The sequence below is a fragment of the Odontomachus brunneus genome, unplaced genomic scaffold (genome assembly GCF_010583005.1).
Source record: "Odontomachus brunneus isolate Ranch 3 - 2012 unplaced genomic scaffold, Obru_v1 Obru_scaffold_054, whole genome shotgun sequence".
Taxonomy (NCBI): Eukaryota; Metazoa; Arthropoda; class Insecta; order Hymenoptera; family Formicidae; genus Odontomachus; species Odontomachus brunneus.
Genome location: NW_022639504.1, coordinates 1716 through 22036, shown reverse-complemented (window position 1 = coordinate 22036; position 20321 = coordinate 1716). Strand labels below are relative to the sequence as shown.

Here is a 20321-nt window from a genome sequence, read left to right as displayed (position 1 = left end):
TTTTTTTCCCAGGTTGGTACAACTGTCCTTAATTATGATGCCAAGTTAGAGTGGAATCTGTCAACCAGTGTGTTTACAACAGCTGGTTAAGTCAGTCGATGTCAGTAGTGCGTGCCGATTTTTACAATGAGTGAAAATATTGAACAAAGAATTTGTCTCAAATTTTGTGCTGCGAAAGAAATTTCGTGTGCTGATACATTTAAGATGTTGCAGAAGGCTTATGGTGATTCAGCACTATCAAAAACCCGTGCATATGAGTGGTACAAAGCCTTCAAGGAGGGTCGAGAAGTCGTCGAAGACTTGCCTCGTTCTGGACGCCCGTCGACAAGTTTGACCGAAGATAACATCGAAAAAGTGAAGGAAATTGTACTCGAAAACCGTCATTCCAGCTTAAGAGAGATAGCACACGAACTTAACATGTCCCATGAGTCCGTTCGTTCGATTTTGGTCAATAATTTGGGCATGAGACGCGTCGTCGTAAGACTCATTCCAAAAGACCTGAATGCGCCATCTCATCGAGCTACGATTGTGACTGATTTTCTCGCTAAAAACTCAACAAATGTACTTGAACAACCACCGTATTCACCAAATTTGGCACCGTATCACTTCTTCCTCTTCCCAAAACTGAAATTGCCGCTCCGGGGTACCCGTTTTGAGTCGATTGAAGCCATCAAACAAAAATCGGCGCGTGAACTGAAGGCCATCCCGGAAAGCGCCTATAAGAAATGTTTCGAAGATTGGAAAAAACGATGGCATACGTGCGTTGCTTCAAATGGAGCCTTTGAAGGCGACCCAATAAATTTTGATGAATAAATGAAATATGTGTGTTTTATTTAACAATTCCCGGTACTTTCTTGACAGAATGTGTATATATATATATATATATATATATATATATATATATATTATATAATAATAATACACAGGAGACGCAACACAATGAGAGCATGACAGATGCGCACAATAAGGAGAAAGAGAGAGTGTAGCGTAACAGAGATGCGCGCGACAATAAATTAATGCTACATTCTACAGAGAGGTGCCGTCGACGTTTGCTCAAAAGCTCATTTCACTGAAAGCTGCTTTATGCATTTCAGGCGAAATTTAATCCATCTACGGATGGGCGTATGCGTGCCTGTTCATTTCGAAGCGGTATGTGCATCACGAATGAGCCATAGCGGCAGTTACAAACACAGCGTTTGCGTACGCATGCTCCATGCGCTCACACGATGTGCTACTATACACTTTCGAACTTCTGCTTTTGATCTCGTTTGTCCGAGTGCCGACATTAGGTCATGGTGCGGCAGGCTTACACCTGCGGGAAATTTTCGGGCCGCGTTTGAATCCTAAGGAATCTCGAACACGGCCGACGGAAGCGACGAACGCCATGCGTTTTCCATCCCAACTAACTCTCCATAGATGAAAGAGAGAGACAGAGACACAGAGAGTCCACGTTTCGCGCGGAAATATATAGGTATACGCGTAACCAACCATATAACAACTCCACGTAACATATCCGATGTACAAATACCTTTGTCTCGCAACAACCGCCAGTTCATTGTAATTGGCTAAAATTCGCGGAGCTGCCTCGCTCAGTGATTGTGCATCCGGTTTATCCGGAGCGTGATGCGTGGTTACACTTGCTACGTGAATTCCTAATTGAAAGCTCTTTGTGTGAGAGCATAAAGGCACTGAAGTGGCCCAGCAACTCTGAGATTTTTCTCATTAACGGATATCAAAATGTATACACGAATATTCGCGCGATAGGCGGAAACCTACGTCAGAAGGACGGATCAAATGGATCTTGAAAAAGTCAACGTGAACAAACACAATGAATCGCAACGAGTAACCACCTGTGAGATATTTTTCAATTCAAGCGTCCTCTCTTTCGCAAATGCGCAATACCATTTAATTAATTTAATTTGCGCGCTTTTGTTTTATTTCAATTAAATTTGTTTTATTTCTGGCAGCAGGCTGGCACGAGAGAGCCTGGGGGAGGAGAGAGAGAGAGAATTACCGGGAATACCGTGTCACCTTTGCGTTCTGGCTGAACTACACGTATTGCACACACGAAAAGAAGAGTTTGCTTGGATGAACCAATTGCTATGGAAATATGAACGAGCCAGAAAATCCCGGTCGATGTTACCAGAATTCTATTCAAGTTAACTAGATGTCTTGAACGGAATTCCGGTAACTTTAATCGAAATTTCTGTTTTCGTTCATATTTATATCAGAAATTTACTTAATCCAACCAATTTCTTTTTCCATGCAAGATTCAAGATATTACGCATGTCTGTCGCTCATGAATCCGCTTAGACCGCTTGGAAAATATCTCTTTCCTCACAGACTCAGCTAAAAATCGAGCAAAAAATCTCACGGCAGAAAGTCCGCATTTGCGATTTTGCGGCAGTAGACACGAATCACACAGCGCTACAACGTGAATTCCGAGACGGGTGAAGAGTATAACTAGTAGCCGCGCGCGAGATGACATCTCCTCCGTCGGCCGAGATTCTCGCGGACGTATCGCGGACGTTTAAGTGTATTTTCGCTAATTAATCTCGAGATTAATTCGCGTTCACCGGCGCGCCACACCGGCAATCCAATTTAAATCGTGCGCGTGTCGCGGCAGAAGACGGCGGGGGTGGAGAGAGACGTGAAGAAGGTCGGGTATAAATTGCGTGCAACAAGGCGAAATGGAAATTACATCGAGGAGAGTTCCTCGCGCGCGCGCGGAAGGAGAGCGAAGGGAGAAGGAGAGGAAGAGACATAAAGCCAGCGCACCTTGCAAAGGCACTAAAGCGAATTGGTGGGTTCCGGACGCGCTACTACGCGACGATGTTCGTCGAGTCGCGCGTCGCTCCCGGAGCCGGTCTTTAGGCCTGTTCTACAATACGTCGTATGTCGCTGTCGTATGTCGGAGTGCAGCCGATGGGCCAATCAGAGGATTTGTTTTTCGAGACGAGTTCTTCTTATTGGACCATCGACTGCGTTCCGACAGCGACATACGACGTATTGTAGAACCGGCCTTAGGCCTGTTCTACAATGCGTCGTATGTCGGCGTCGTTTATCGTTTGTCGTACATTGAATGGCGGATCTGAATACGACTTGCCGTTCTACAATTGAGTCGTAAGTCGCTGCAACAAGAAATTACAATTACAAAAATGGAAAGTAGAATATTGCTGAATTATTTGAATCTGTTATTAGTTTTGTTACATATTACAAAAATTAGATTACGTTTAAGAAATAGACGTAAAATAACAAGAAGGTAGTAGATAAAACCACATATTTCAAGAAATATAAGAAACAATTTTGGTGCTTATCGAACATTATTTACATGTTTTTGAATGAATGATCATGAGAAGTTTTTTAAACTTACAAGGATGTCCGTGCAACAATTTGATCACTTACATGATCTTTTAAAATTAAAGTTAAAAAAAGAAGTAACAGAGAATCTTTGCCAACGGAGATACGTATTGCAATGACTTTGAGGTTAGTTTAATAATTATATTCTGTTGCAAATATTGATATATTTTATTTATATTTTATTATATAAAAATAAAATTTTATCATAAATTAAAATTTATGTTTAGCTTTCTTACTCATGGAGACAGTGTATTGACCATTTCACATTTTCGGATAGGAAGATTGACTATGTATAATATTATTCCTGAAGTGTGTAATGCAATATGGGAAGTATTACAAAAAACATATCTTCGATGTCCACAAGAAGAGAATGAATGGCTAAAAATAGCAGATGACTTTAATAATATGTGGGATTTCTCAAATTGTACCGGGCAATTGATGGGAAGCTATTTTCAAAGTTTCGGAAATGTTTTTCCGCACATCCTTTTTTTCCTAATATTTTTGAAATCTACATTACATTTATCATATAAACAATAATTTTCGTGCACAAAATCAATAATTATTTCATCTAGATTTGTATATTCCATGATGAAAATAAGAGGTTATATTGTATATAATAGTCGTACAATCGGAAGTCGGATGTCGGAAAAGATGAGAGTTGACTAACTTTCGTTACGATAACGACAACCAACAGCTTTATGCGAAAGCCGAGAACCGAGTGCACATACGTCCGACATCCGACGCCGACATTGTAGAACAGGCCTTAGGCCTGGAACACAATACGTCGTATGTCAGATGTCGGAACGCAGCCGATGGTCCAATGAGGAAAACTCATTCTCGAAAAATAAATTCTCTCATTGGACCATCGGCTGCGTTCTGACATACGGCGTATTGTGTCCCAGGCCTTCGACCCGATAACTTCCGGTGTGTATCTTTCCGCGGTGCCGCGACAGACGATGGCCGTGGAATTCGCGAGTTTCATTCACCGAAGAGGAAGATTGTCACGTTCATCACGGAGTCAAAGGGAAGACTTCACCTGTCTGCACGCCGCCGCCACTGCCGAACTTTTGCAACTTTTCTCGGAAGTGAAACGTATTTCTTCCGGCCCGATTTTCGCATTAATTGTGCATTTTGCGCAAACGGCATCTTTTCCTGTCGCGTGCCCTTCTTACATTTCGGATACTTGCGCAAGACCTTCACCGCGTCGTTACTGTCGCGGTTATCGATTCGTTTAGCATACGCAGCTCTATCTCGACAGTTTCGCCGAAGTTTTCGATCTAAAAATAAGCTGATCCGAGTTCCGTGGGCTTCCTGAAAATTACTTCAGGCCAATTAACATCACTAGAAGTTATTTTATCGATTTGTAGTCTCTCCTTTCGACTTTTCGCTCAAACGTTAGTCTGAACGAAATAGCGTAATTTCTTCACGAAGTTTCTTTCTGCTTTCCCCCTTTTCTCAATGTAGACGTCGCATGATTATTACTATAATTACAGGTTGCTGTATAATTATAGATAATTGGTTTCACGGCGGAGATTTTACAGGTATACAGTGTTTTTTTTTCATCAAACCGATACAGATCGTCCCCCTTGGTTCCCCTTTATTTCATTACTCCCGGGAAGCGTGCGCAAAGATGTAATATTACTAATGGGCTAATTAATAACGAGATATAAATAGAGAACCCGCACGGTAATTGGAGTGCATCCGGTGCATTAATGCTTATTAGAGATGTATGAATTAAAATTCACGCGATCGCGACGTTTCATCTCGCGTCGATTCGTTGCGCGAGACGGGCCAAGCCGGCGCAGACAATGTCCGTTGCGTTGCGACGGACTCCATACGGAAACTTGTTTTTCGCGCTGCGCCATTTGCATTTTAATTCCGCAATAATTATTCGCGGTAACCTATAGCTTACCGGCGTTACAGCTCCGCGTTGAATTTAAAGAGGAAGCGGAAGAGAGGTCGGCGACGAGACGTTTCCGTGCGCGCCCGCGGACCGGGACACAACGGTGCACGTCAAAAATTAATCTCAACCGAGCTTTGTTGCAGCCCGCTCTCGCGGGCTGAATACGGAACGGTGCTTTTTGCAAATATGCTAATCGCTAAAACTTCGTGGAACTAGCGGAGACAAAGAGAAGGAGGATTAAGAGAAACACGCGGCCCTCACTTTTCCATACGTACGCCCGCGGCGAAAAGACGGCGGAAGTACTGCGCGAAGAAAGTCGTTTGGAAAGCACATCAGATGTTATCGTATCCGAGACACCATTGAGAACCGTGAAACGTCGACAAATTCTCATCTTCTTTCCGATACCTGCTACATTGAGAGAGATGAAGTATCTGAGAAATATTTATTCGGTGGATATTACAATATGTATAATAACGTATTTACTTAAATCTAAATTCGTTTACTTAAGTAGGAGGAGCAATAACCTTTTTTGTGAGAAGCTGAGCTTTTAAGAAAATACATATTTTCTTATTTGAAAGATATTTGATATTAGTGTCGAGTAAATATGTCATTGGTACCTCCAAATAAAAATGTTTATTTCTTGGATATTTTCTCTCTTAGTGTAATTTTGTAGGTTCCTAAAGGTTTAAACTCGAAACTAGCGTGTGGTTTTTTTCTATCATTAAATCTGGGAATTAGAACTTCCTTACGACAATCACTTCATTATTTCTCACTCGATCTTTTGTGTCTCCCTCTCAATAAATTTTCCTAGTTAGATTGGGCTGAAAATTAAGAAAGTGAGAAAGACTATGTGTGTGTGTGTGTGTGAGTGTAATTATGTTATAATAATTAAGTTGAGTAAAGTTTTAAAATTCACCCGATTATATATACATTACATGAATATATGTACTTTGCGCAGGTAGAAGACATTACGGGTCACATTAAATGAAAGCAGGAAAGAACTTTGCATATGGCGATTGTCTGTTTACTTTGCTTTCTTATCTGCCCTTCGCAGCTGTCTCTCCATTTTCACAGACGCTTTAATATAAAATGATATCAAGCTGTAATGTGCACTCGGTCGGGCTTCATAATGCCTTCTTCGTCAAAATAATCCTGTTAAACGCATTAAAGGCGCTCTTTACAAAAACAATTTTAGCTACAACAGTGCATAATTTTTTATTAGCTTATTGTAAACTTATCATTGTCCCTATAAATAGATGTAATACCGCCTCTATCGTTACTTTTTTATCGCGTTCCATCTTGATAAAATTAGTAATTTATCAAAGTGCTTTTTACTAATAATCGCGAAGAGTGCAACAGATGATGAGCTTTTATCAATAATAGCAGAGAGATAGACTGTCAGATAAATAAATGAAGAAACGGGAGGAAAAGGAAAGAAGAAAGCTGGTTCTTTTGTATAAATATTTTTAATGTATATGAAAATTTCCGGATATCTCTCCTTACTTCAAAATAATTCAGACTGACTTCCGTTACCTTTTGAATAAACGCCACCAGACCCGCGCTTGGAAACTTCGTCTCTCAAAACATTTGCTTTACGAGAGTAATAATTCGCATTTCGCTCTCTAAATGGTCAGGCGAAACGGAGATTAAAGAGATTGTCAAAAACGCTTGACAAATGTCGACGAGATGTATCAAGCACATGCCAGCGATGTAAAAGCGCCTTTGCTACTTTTCAGAAATGTTTCGTGCCGTACGAAACGACGCTATCGGAAAGATGAAGAAAAGAAGGAAGGAAAGAAGAAATGAAGGGAGAAAGTACGGAAGAAAGGACGAAGGGAAGAAAGGAAGAAAGGAAGAAAGGAAGGAAGGAAGGAAGGAAGGAAGGAAGGAAGGAAAAAAGAAAATAAGAGCGCTTTGTCGACTGTAAATTGAACCGCCGTCGTTTTTCCTTCCGATCTTCTTTTACCGCTCCTTTTAATCAAGCGCTTTTCCTGTTTTTAAGTCGACAAACTCCTTCTTACTCCTCGTAATTAATGCATTAAAGAGCGACCAAACCATGCATTTATTTAACATGCGCGCATGCGTTAAACAAGTGGAAAAAATTACTCTGATTATAAAAATTTTCCCAGTTAAATACTTGATGCATATCTGCCCGCGATATTGCCATTAAGTGCTCGAAAAATTTGTCTGGATCACTTAACCAACCGAGCGCTTTTCGCGCGAGAGCTCAACGAACCTTAATTAAATGTGCATCGATAATTCGATATTTGACCGCTGCTTGCTATTCGACGTTGGTTTTGTCCTCCGATTTCGAAAAAGAACAAAACGTCCGAACCTGCGAGAAGACGAAGCATCTCTCTTGTCCGTCTCGGAAACTATCGACATCTCGATGAAAGATCCAATTTCTTTGGAGACTTCAAAGTGTTGCCAAATTGAACTCTTAAAGGCACAGAGAGCCTCACTTCCGAGTGCCTTCAACGTGTCGGATACTACAGCACTTATAAAATCTTTCACACCATACCACAACAATTCGCTTTTGTAATAGTATCACCTTAATAAGAATCTATCAGCTCGAGGATCTCTTTGCTTGAGTGCTGGATATCTCTATAATATCTTAAATTAATGTGAGAGAGTTGCCAAAATCGTACCGATCTCGATGCCTAAATCGTATTTGATCGCATTTCATTAATCGTATTTGATTTTTTCAATGTTTGTAACACACACAAAATACGATATGGTCTGAAATTTTTTATTTACATTTCTCATGGCTCGTTTATTTCACATTTTTATCGTTAGACGTCTTTCATATGCAATAATAATAAAGAAATTGATAAAGTACGATTTAGGAAACTGCTACAATTTCAGCAACTCTCCCTTGACAATAATAATGATGAGTTAAATTGCTTTGTGCAAGCAAAGCAACATGCTGTCGAAAAAAATATCATGCGGACAAGACATTTAATTCCGCTAAAATTGGGCGACATTTACTTCCGGTAAAATTGATTAAAGTTTGCAGAACAATAGCGGCGACTCTCGCCGATTTGCATCGACGGAAGGCTCTTCACACACACACACACACACACACACACACACACACACACACACACACACACACATATCCAGAGAATGAAGAATAGAAAAATCTATCTATGTAGAGCAGGGGAAGGAAAATCAGGGTGGCTGGCACCATCGCAAATTCAATTATGTTCGTGAGATATGACGGCCGACGTAATCACGGTGGATATTGCGACCCGCGCAATCTAACCGGGCGCGATTGTTGCGCCCGAGTTTTCCACGCGCGAAATACGGATCACAATTGCCCTCGTATCGTGCCGAATAGGGTTTGCTGGACCCCAGCGGTCCCGTCTTCCTTCGTAAGGAAAAGTAATTTTGTCGGGTTCGGCATGTTTCCCAAACGCGTACGCGGTTGTTTACTTATGCGAAAGAAAGGCAGGCCCGTCGTCGCTCAACGAAGGTATTAACAGCGTGATGACTTGCCTGTACAGTAAAACAAACTTCAGTAGGACACCTCCAAGGACAAATCTCGCACGGAGAACTACCATGGTTGTTACACCCACATTCTCTATGGTTAGAGACGAATTTATATGACTTCAAGCTAAGATATTGTATTCAGAGAATTACTGTTGTCGCGTATGTCTATCCATATAATTCTCACAGCCACAGTTCTTATGATACATAATGGTTATGATACATAATGGTTATACGTTTAGTTAGTATATCATCATATATACTTACCTCAGTCGAGAGAACTTGTGATCTGTGGAACAAATGCTACACTCAAAAAAATGTTTCGCTGGTCCAGGGAGAATCCTAAATGTCACAGTTAAAATTTATCATTACTTTTTGTATCCGTTAGAAAATTGTCTGTGGTGTGTAGAATTTGCAGTAGCAGTAATATTTGTAATCTTATTTTGATGAATGTGAAAACTACTCATTCGTTTGTCTCTCGTCGTTAATCTTTTTTGTCTGCCACAATCACTTTTGCAAGAAGTGGCTTTAATTCGGGTGGACGCCACATAGAGAGACTTTCTTGATAAATTTTACAAATAGTTTTGTTAAATTATTAAATTTTACAAACAATAGTATTTTCTTCGTGCGTTCGTTTAATTTACGGAAACTTCGCCGTGCGTATCGCGCGTTTCACGAAATCGAATCGCGACATTATTGCATCCAAAAAACTCCGTCTAATGGACGCCGTTCGAGCGTACGCACGGCCCGTGAAACCAGAATCTGCCCGTGAGCACTCGTGGCCTGGGGAAAAATTATTGGACCGCTTTTCCAGACCATCGGACCAGCAGAAAACTGGAACTTTCACGTACATACGTACTTGGCTTCACACGTATACACACGTGTGTGCACGATGAATGGATCAAGGAAGCGCGAGATGTTCTGAAAGAATATGCGCGCCGCGCGCGCATTCTGCTTGTGAGAGATCTCGAGATGGATTTCCCCGCGGCGGATTCGATTAATTTTTTCCAACTCGTCGACTTTTGACGAGAGAGACGTGTACGTTACATTCGTTCGCGGCTGAAATCGAGCGGTCCGACGACAACCAAAGTGTTCTTCGATTTTTGCGGATCGTCAGTTATTTTCTGCAGTTTGTCCCCGACTTCTTTTCCCTCAAATATAATTAAACTTCTTTCTGTATTCTCGTACGAACATATCGACGAAAAATCGACACTATAGTCTGTCTTACTTTCTCAGCGAACAAACTTTTGTTCTTCATTATTATATACACTTTACTATTATAGACCAAACTTGTTTGCATGTTATTTATAGAACAAGGTACACCTCTAACATGTACCTTTTCTTGCATCGATATATCAAAAGGATACGTGTGCGCGCACGCAAATCGTTCATACATATACGCGTCTCTTCGTAGATATGAAAGATAAATGAGTGTTTATCCTTAGGAAAATATAGTTCTTGTTTTCCATAAAAGTTCCTTCACTTCGTCCATCGACGTCCCGAAGAATCATGAATCTTGCATCGAGATAGACGCGTCTAACAGTACGTAGAAAATTATGCGGCTATACAGTCGTGTACACTCAATCCTGCTTCAGTTTTCAACCAGTTACATCCGCATCTAGCTATGCACTTCTCATGACTATTGATTAATCCGAAAATTCTTCAGAATTAATTAATATTAATTAATTCTAGACATTCTTATTATTTTAGTCTTTAAGTACGAATGTTTAAATTTTTTATACAGAATATATATATTTGATGTTAAAGGTTTGAATATTTATATTTTAAGGCTAAAACAATAAGAATGTCCAGTATTAAGGGGGATGCCGGAGTCGATGACGAACTCGAACAATGTCGATAATGCAGAGACGATCGTCACTAACATAATCACGCTATCCTTTTCGTATTTCTTGTATATACAGAACTTGCATGAATGTGTGTTGCTTTGTTTTATTATATTCAACGGAAAACCTAACCATATATGTGTAGAAATCTTTCTACAAATTTTTTCAATATTCTTAAGCTTCCAAATGCAAATGCAAAAGTAGAGCAACGTTCTTCAAAATTTTTCTGCTTGGAGCATCCACACTTTCGGTATGTACAAGCTGCGGAATTTTTGGATTAGGCAAATATTACGCTAACTGACAGCTTGAGATTTTACATTAAAATTTTTTTGTTCGTTTTCGTCACATATCGAACAATGCTCCTATTTATTTTTGCACGTACTTTCATTGCGTAAAAGCATTTGTAATTCTGTGTAACCAATACGACGTAAACTTTGCAAAAAAATGTCAGTGTTCTGTCGGTAAAGTTTTCAGCTTCAGCATCTCCTTAAGGGGATGCCGGACATAAAAACTTTACCGACATAATATTGACTTCTTTTTGCAAAGTTTACGTCTTGTTGTTTGCACAGAATTACAAACGCTTTTACACAACAAAAGTACATGCAAAATTAAATTGGAGCATTGCTCAATATATGACGAAAACGAAAAAAATATGTTCAAATTTAAATTTTGAGCTGTCAGTTAATGCGATATTTGTTTAATACAAACATTCTGCAGGTTGTACATATCAAAACTGTGGATGCTCCAATCAGAAAAATTTTAAAGATCACTACTACACTTTCAGAATTTAGTTTTGATGTCAAAAAAGAACGAAAAGTTTGTAATTACATGCGGTTAGATTTTCTGACAACTATGATAAAGTAGAGCGAAAAATTTATGGATATTTTTCAAAGAAAAGTTCACTGATATTTGTCAAGATGGCACCATACTTTTCACAACGTCCGAATATTCAGAGTGTATATATACATACATACATACATACATATATATATATATATATATATATACTCAGAGCCCACGCAACTGTTTATCGAAACAACGATAATAACTGAACAAAAACGAAGAAACCGTAAATAAATCGTCGTAACGGCACGCCCGAGTTACTTTCCTATGCGTAATAGCAATAATTAAATAATAATCGAATAAATTAAATAATAACCGAATAGAGAAGTAATAATATTCAAATATTAAATGTTAATGATAATAATATCTGTTCGATAATCGTGTGATAATATCCGCGAGTGTATAATAACGGAATAACGATGATCGAATAATCGGTAATAACATTGAATAACAATAACTAAACAACGGCGATAATAACTGACAAGGTAATAATAAAAGACGAGGTAAAGAAATTGTCATAACGGCCTGAATTGCTTTCCTATGCGTAATAGCAATAATTAAATAATAACTGAATAAATTAAATAATAATCGAATAAAGAAGTAATAATACTCGAATATTAAATGGTAGTGATAATATCTGTTCGACAATCGTGTGATAATATCCGCGAGTGGATAATAACGAAATAATGATCGAATAATAGGTAATAACAATATTTAGGCAGCGGCTCTAAACAAAAACTCTAAACTCCACAAAGGTTAGGCAAATAGGCCCTCGTAACGGCCCGCTTGTGCCGCTGACTGAGCGACGCTTGAGGGAGCGCGCGATCGGGTCATGTAAACACGCGTGCGCGAGCACGTGCGGGAGCACGTGCTCGAGCATCACGCCACAACACTCTCAACCGTCGAGAGGAACACATCGGAAGCTACCGCGTTATTTCTTAGATTATTCCGTGCCGAAATGCATTAGGAATATTCCGTGTTGTACGTGAGAATGTCGCACAGATTACTTCGCCCACGCGTCAAAAGATTTCGCGAGATCGGCCTTCGCGTCGCGTGTTCCCTTCGCTCGCGGATTCCGTTTTCGTGTCGCGCGTGTATCAAAGCGATACACTACAACTCGATCGGACCGTTGCTGAATTCGTCGCACATACTCGTCGTTTATCCGAAAGACCGACATTTCCTCGAAGACGTAGTTCGCGATATTTCATACACAATTCGCAACTCGGGGTTAATATCCCCCAAGAGAGACGGGATTTTTCGTGAAACCTCCGTTAGATTACTGCGGTCGGGAGTGAGTTGCAGGCGATGTGGGACGCGAGGACCATTGCAGTGTCAGATGCAGCGACAGGATGGTTGGTGGATCCTGGACACCGTGGGACGACGCGCAATGGTGAGTGCTCAATTTAGACGCTCATATAGTAGACACAAAACGTCACTTTACGTAGATTGCATGCACGTAAACGTAAATCGTATTGGATTCGACGAGAAGTAAAGTAAGAATTGGAATTTGCAATTCGCCGGAGTTATGTAAGAATGATCGAACCAAAGAATTCAGCTCTGAGATTCTCGCAACAGTACAACGAGTTAAGCATTTCCATTTCTTTAAGAGTACTAACTAGCTTAATCCTTAGAAAAATGTGCAAAAAGACAACTGGTAAAAAAAAACTGTTTCTTAATTCATTTCAAGCATCTACAAGGCTTGAATTTTTTTGTTTAGTTTAAAAAGATGTGAATGGAGTATCTATTGATAAAATCTTATAATTTTTTTAATTGAATCGTTCTTGCATAACAATGGCCAATTGAAATTTCGACTCAGCAGGCTTCGTTCTCGTCGGATTGTTTCATGATGATACATTAAACTGATATATTTCAACATGTCGTATTTATATGCTCTGTATATGTTATATATGCTTTCTTTATGCTCTATATATGTTTTATATATACCCTATGTATATTCTATATATACTATTTGATTAATATAATTTATAACTCGTTATGTCGCATTATATACAACATAATATCTCTTCGGAGATATTCTCTTATGCACGCGTTTTTTGTTGACAAGACGACAAGTTAAATTATTAAATTAAATTATTAAGCCGAGACTCTAACCGAAATGTTTTGATTTCCTGCTAAATTATTAAGCCAAGATTTAAATCCGAGTGTTTTGAGATTCCGTTAAACCATTCAGACAAGTTTCGAACCAATGTGTTTTGCTAAATTACTAAAGAGGCTCTGCTAAATTACTAAGTCGAGATTCAACCGAAGAATTTTGTGTTTCCGCTAAATTATTAAGCTGGGATTTAAATAGATGTGTTTTGTGTTTCCGCTAAATTATTAATTTCGCCGAGACTCGAATCAAAGTGTTTTGAGTCTTCGCTAATTTATTAAGCCGAATTAGTTAAGCCTGTAATAGGCCTGTAAGTAATTTTTTAAAGTTTCTTAAAGAAATTTTTGCGTTTGCAAGGTAATTTTCGGAAATTACGTGAAGTGTGCATATTTCGCTCTGCATCGTTTCTTGGATGACAATATGCTTTAATGTCACTCCACTCCTTCAGTAGTAAGCCCAGAAACTTGAAAATAATTTCTCAATATCCCAAAGTCGCGCCCATGACGTTAGATCCATCGTAGCAGTATATTCAAATTTTCGCACATGCGCAGTGATTCTGTCGTGGACCGAAAGTCGATCATGTTACTACAGGTTAGGTCATGTAGCGTCAGCATGTAGAGCACATTCTGGGAAAAAACGATTTAGAACTATTGCTATCGTGATACTGATTTAATTTTTCAAAAATTACAGTGTACTGACTGCTTCAATTTATATGATAAAATTACGTGCGAAAATAAAATGTAACATTGGTCAGTGCGAAATTAAAATAATATCTCAAATTACTGTTGCTAATTATATCGAAAATTCTAATAATAGGTAACGTATTTTTCAAAAAATTATTCGTAAACTACGCTTGCTCCTACAACACTTCTCTAAAAACTCTTTCTTTGATGCGCCCTGTACGCAAGCGGTTTGAAGAATTCATGAGAAAAGTAGCAAGAGCCTATTTTGGAGAGAATGCGAATATCGGCAATGTGGCATTCACATTTACGTAACGTCTATGTGTAAGAAAATTGAAATGACAACATAGCACACATACTTGCACATTCACGTATCTATATCATAGCGGCATTATGTCAGCTCCTATTTAACGATCGTCTTTACTTGATATCTTTGTATATCTATATATACATGAAATCAGTATCGTCGGTAAATGATAATGTTTTCTACTTTTTGATGATCGCTTCTACGTTACCAACGCTTAACGAGTTTGTCGTCCACTCCAGTAGCCCTATTCTGTAACTCGTTATTGGAGTTAACGATAACGAAACTCTAATTAACTGTCGTTAACTCCAATAACGAGTTACAGAATCCCAGCACAGCATCCCCTTAAGTAATGGTGCGTATTCGGGCATTAGTATTTTTACCTTACTGTTCGTCAATTGTTCGACATCCGCTTTAACTTTCGACAACAGATTCCTTTGGGAAATATTCTCACAGCGTAACAGATGTCGACCGCTCGCGATTGAATCGCTTGCGAATGAAGTAATTCCGTCGTGTCGATATATGCTTTCGCGAAACGTCGGGACGTACCTGCTGCGACGTCTGTTCGCAAGCCCGATGGCCCGACAGCGAGGGTTTGTAGAGAGCCCCCTGTTGATTTAAAGAATGGATCGAAAAGACGCTTCCGTCGGAATTGTCTCCGACAAGCGCGCGCAGCTCTTTCGCGGGCTACCGGCTGCGGCTTTCAGCGAAATTGCATTCTGCATACATTTCGCGTGTAGACGCGAGGCCGTGAGGAGATAACTCGGACGTTGTGCTTAGCGATCCATTAGAGATCGTCGTGGGTGGTCTTGCCTGACGCGACGCTCGCCCTTGTGTGCGAATAAACACGCACGGATCTTTAGCCGACGCACGCTGGCCCGATATGCGAAAAAGCTCTCTCACGAATCATCGACGATAGATTTTTGGTTCTAGTCATCTTTTTTTACATGTTTCTTACACGGAGAGAATTTTATAATAAAAATTGCTGTAAGGTTTTGTAATAGATCGATATTTTCTGCAGCAGTTTATTATCCTTTCATTTTGTATGAGCTACTTGTAATTCGGGAGCCGAAATGTGTTATTAAAATCACTCTCTTTACATTTTTTACGCTCTTTTTATAACGAAATTTATTATGTTCCTTAGTAAAATAGATAGATCGAAAGTTGTTATAATCGGTTGCAAGGCGATTTGCACACTTTTTATCGAACAAAGTTGACAACATTTCGAGTTTGGATTTTCATTTCGGAATTGAAAGTTACTGTTGACACGCGCAATAATCGGCTGTAAATATAAAAAATCACTTCTCAAAATAATATCCCGTATTTGAAATGAATTCGTTCTTCCAAAGTTCACAAATGTCACACTCTGTATTGTCACTTTAGCTCCTGCCGCAACCGATTACTGTGCATACACGTCAGCAATGGCTTTCAGTCCTGACAACTTGAAGCGTTACAACTTCACTCGATAAAAAGTGTGCAGACCGATTTGCAACCGACTATATACCTCGTGCTCTACTTGCGTCGCCTTTTGTGACGCAAACGTGGAGTCCACGGAAGGAGGGAGCATTCGGATAATTTCAATTAGCGTTTCAAATGTACACTCATGGACTTGATACAAAATGCGCGACTCCTATACGAAATGTTGAGATTAGGCTCCTTATTTAAATCTCTAACAATAAAATCCTCACGAAATGATAGAACGAGAAGTAATCGTTTGTGGTGACCTTTTTCAGTCTGTAGCATCGAGTGATTATGTAGCTTTAAATCTGAAATTGAAATCACGTCGAGAAGAGCAACATTTTGTCGTTCATTTGCACTCGAGATTCGATTTCAAGTACCTTCGCCTTTAAACGCAGTTTCTAAAACAGCAAGCGTCTCGATTCCCGGTTTTTAACGAGGAACGCACCTTAATGCTTCACACGCTAATTGCGAATCACTATACTTTGAAGTTTGTTAGCTAGGAACGAGCGCTTCTCACGGGAGAGAACAATATTATTGCAGATGATGACGCAACGACGAAACAGTCGTTTATCTCGAATAGAGAGGAAATTACATTGTCGTGGGACGATCGTTTCGCGCGTGTTCCTTGGTAAATTCCGATAACGTGCGGTAATTTTACGACGATGCCGAAATGCGCGCGTGAGTCTCCTTTGAGCCATGACTTTACGTTTGCGGAAGAAGCATAATCGCGACGATAAACTTTCTGGCGTTATCGCGTAGTGAAAGAGTTTGCGAAACGGCGTTATGAAATCTCTCGGAACGAGACGAGATTAAAGTGATACTCTTTAGGAGTGAACGGCAAATACTATTTGTACGTAACGGAATACGTAACGGCAATCCGCGAGCGTCCGTAGATTCTATGTCACGTAAATACTTCGAGCGTTTCTGTGCGAAGGAAGCCGAGTACACGCCGATTACTAATTTATATGTCGAAAAGAAATGTCGGACATTCCGGAGTTTTCATATGTCAAAGTTATTTATGTAAAATGTAAATTTGCGTGTAATTTATTCACGCACTGCAAACATACGTATCTTTTATTAATTGGAAATATTTTCAATCATTGGACGATACAAAACAACTCCATATTTTTACACGAAGAGAATATTATAGTTTTATTTTTCTTTTTCATGTAAATTTTTTTGAATTGTATGTTTTTCAATTTGTATGTATTCTTGGCAACACGAGTATACAGTTCAAAGATTCATACTTATGTCTATTAACCTTCCGTGATTCTTCGGGAATAAATATTAATTCGCGGTGAATCTCGAATTTACCTCCGACCGTTCTCGATTGCGCAGGAATGTCATCATAAAATATGAACATCGGCGGTAAAGGTTGAATTTGAAATTGATTTCGACGTACATTTCTTATTAGAGATCTGCATTTATTGTAGGTATCTGCATTTATTTGCGACGCAAATACGAAATGTCATGGCAATGTTGCGAAATGAAATTTTCGCCGAAGTGAAATTTATTTGAAAATAATCTAATATAGCCCGTTAGAACATCTAACAAATCGCATAACATAATCAGACATCGTGATATCGATGCGATCGGCTGGAGCATACTTTGGGTGAACGCTTCTCTCTGTTCCTTCAGTAACTTTCCCAAGATTTTTTTAATAATTTTCGAATTTTCACAAATCGGTCTCTGAAAGTGAAGTCGAGCGTGCGTATCTCGTCGCATATTGTCGGTTGAAGTACACTTTGGGCGAACGTTTCTCTATTCCCTCAGTAACTTTTCCAAAATTTTTGAAATAATTTTCCAACTTCCAAAAGTTCTCCTCCGAAGATTAGGTCTAGCCTAGTGTTGGTAACAGAACCTCTTTCTCACGTATGCGTGAGAGGCGGCCTTGCTGGTCCAGATTGTGCCTTAAACTATAAATTCAACTCTAGTACTAATTTTTTGTAAAAAATATGAACTTTTAATGTAGGTACGATTTTGACAGGTTTTTTTTATTTGCTACAATTCCTGGGACTATCAAGTCGGTATTTGATAAAAAAATTTGTATTATTTATGCATTTTATCATATTTCAGACATTATACTTTTTGTTTGCGAGAAGATAAACTTTCTACGTTATATTTCATAAGATGGCTTTTTTCCATGAAGACGGGCTCTTCGCAACATTGTACGACATCATGAGAATAAATGCCATTGGAGAGGGCAGCGGTGTAATTTCGCGCAGCGCGAGATTACAAACTGATCGCGCGCTCTTGCGACAAATAAATTTCTCCGCGTTATTTAATTTACCGAATACCGAAGGATAAAAAATAACCATTGTAACTTGTCATGATACCAGAGATAGCGCAGCGCGCTACTACGCGGAAACGGAATGAATTTCGCGCGATAACTCATGCAAAATTTACACGATCCGCCTTTGACATGCACTTTTTTCTTTCTTTTTTTTTATTTATTTATTTATTTTTTTCACGCGTACACGTTCGCCCAAAAATCGAGAAGCAAGGTCAAATGTAATTTGTATTCATTACGTGCGCACCGAAGCGCCGGATGGAAATATTTGTTCGAGTTTCAGCGACTCGACTTTCACCCGACGCGAAACCGCAACTGCAGCCTGATAGCTACGTCACGCGATAAAAGCTGCGCGCGCTAGAAATCTACCGGGCAAAATTGTTCTTTTTTTTCGGGCAAAAAAGGTGAAACGCGCGAAACGATGGAGGATGGAAGAGCGGGCGCGCGCGCTGCGAGGACCACGCTTTGTCAGTGCGGAATTTGTCGGTAGACTCCTTTCCGCAATATAGTCGTCGGATATGTGCCATCCAAAAGTAAATAGAATTGATCAACCCTCGCGTCAGGATACGACGGCTTTTGTAACCTGGCGCCTGTAGAAAATACGCGGGACGAAATCAGCGGAGGTGGCTCGAAAAAGCTCGATATCAGCGCCGAAAGTGAAATAAATCAACGGCGACGAGCCGAAATAAAAATAAAAAGGCGTAAAACAAAACCACGAAAGGGCAGGGGTGGGGGCGGAATCGGGAGCGATTCGAATCGCGCTTTGCAATCGGGAATGTTTGCTCGGGAATGAAATGCGCGACATAAATAACAATTGCTACCCTTCAGGAAACCACCGCGCGGCAGATCGCGTAGCAGTAAATTAGTTTGAGAAATCGGCTTCCGCTAATCCGCTCCGGCTTCCGCCAGGCGTTTGCAACATTTTTATTGACGCGGTTTGAATCGGCCGCTAATCCACTTTTTGGAAATACCCCGACGCGGTAACGCGGAATTGTGTTAAATCGCACCCGGTATAATCGATGCAGTTTCAAGAGGACAGTGTAGTAATGGTGGCTCATACCGGATGTAATCGAATTTCGCGTTAATTGCTGCCCGATAATGCCCGTCGATGTAATTTTCGAGAGAGTGAAAAATTAAAGACGCGCGCACTTCCACGGTGCGCGGGCAAAATTACAGGCGTTTTAACGTTCACGCCACATTACTGAATTTCAATTTATTTACCAAATATATAATTTTCTCATTTCCCCCGTTACACTTCTAAAACCGTAATTTTACACAATTTCTTCATTGAAAATTTTATACAACGTTGTATGATGATGTAAATTTACAAATTTAGCCGAGAAAGAAGAAGGGGCGTTTTTCTTCTCTCTTCTGCGCGACAGATTCAAGTTCAGCGTTGTACGAGAGAGTCCAGTGTTATGTGAGAGAATTCTGACGTGTCTAGAGAGCGCTGGTTATTTTCATGATTGATTAAAGCGCCCTTTGCAGCATGGTTTATTTAAACACGAAGAAAATATATTTTCCTCGTCTCGAAGTGGAGAGGAAAGAAATCGGGAGAAATTATGCCTCGTACACGGCCGCGGGCGTCTTTGCCGACGTTTCTCGGAAATTTCATTCGGACCTTGTCCAAACGAATAACCGCGAATCGATGAACCTCTCTCTTCGACAAGACAAGGCGCAATATGCCGACCTGTATGAAGTTAGCCCCCCACTTTTCGAATTTATTAATTTTGACAGTTGTGCTAATTTGTGCTAGGTTTGTGCTACATTGTGCTCGAATTATAAATTTTTAATACGAAAAATAAGCGAGAAAAATGGAAAAAACCGTTTTTTTTGGTAGCCCCCCACTTTTTGATTTTCGAAATTTTTTTTATTGTGCTAGGTTGTGCTAAGTTGTGCTAACATTGTGCTAAAGTATTATCTTCGAAAAATAATCATGAAAGGAATAAAACGAAAAAAACGATTTTAGGCAGAAAAGAAGAAAAGTAAGATTTATATTCGTATAAGTCAACCAAACAATATATAATTATATATCTG

At 39.7% G+C, this 20321-nt stretch overlaps 1 protein-coding gene across 2 annotated transcripts in view; it reads left to right on the top strand.

The window, feature by feature from the left end:
- The window catches only part of LOC116845625, a 38109-nt gene extending 27653 nt beyond the window's left edge, over positions 1-10456 (top strand). For both annotated transcript variants that reach the window (XM_032818545.1, XM_032818544.1), the window contains exon 5: positions 7000-10456. In XM_032818545.1, coding sequence (XP_032674436.1) covers positions 7000-7190 — 191 coding nt within the window. In that variant the 3' untranslated portion in view covers positions 7191-10456. The remainder of the gene's footprint in view (positions 1-6999) is intronic.
- Positions 10457-20321: the final 9865 nt, after the last annotated feature.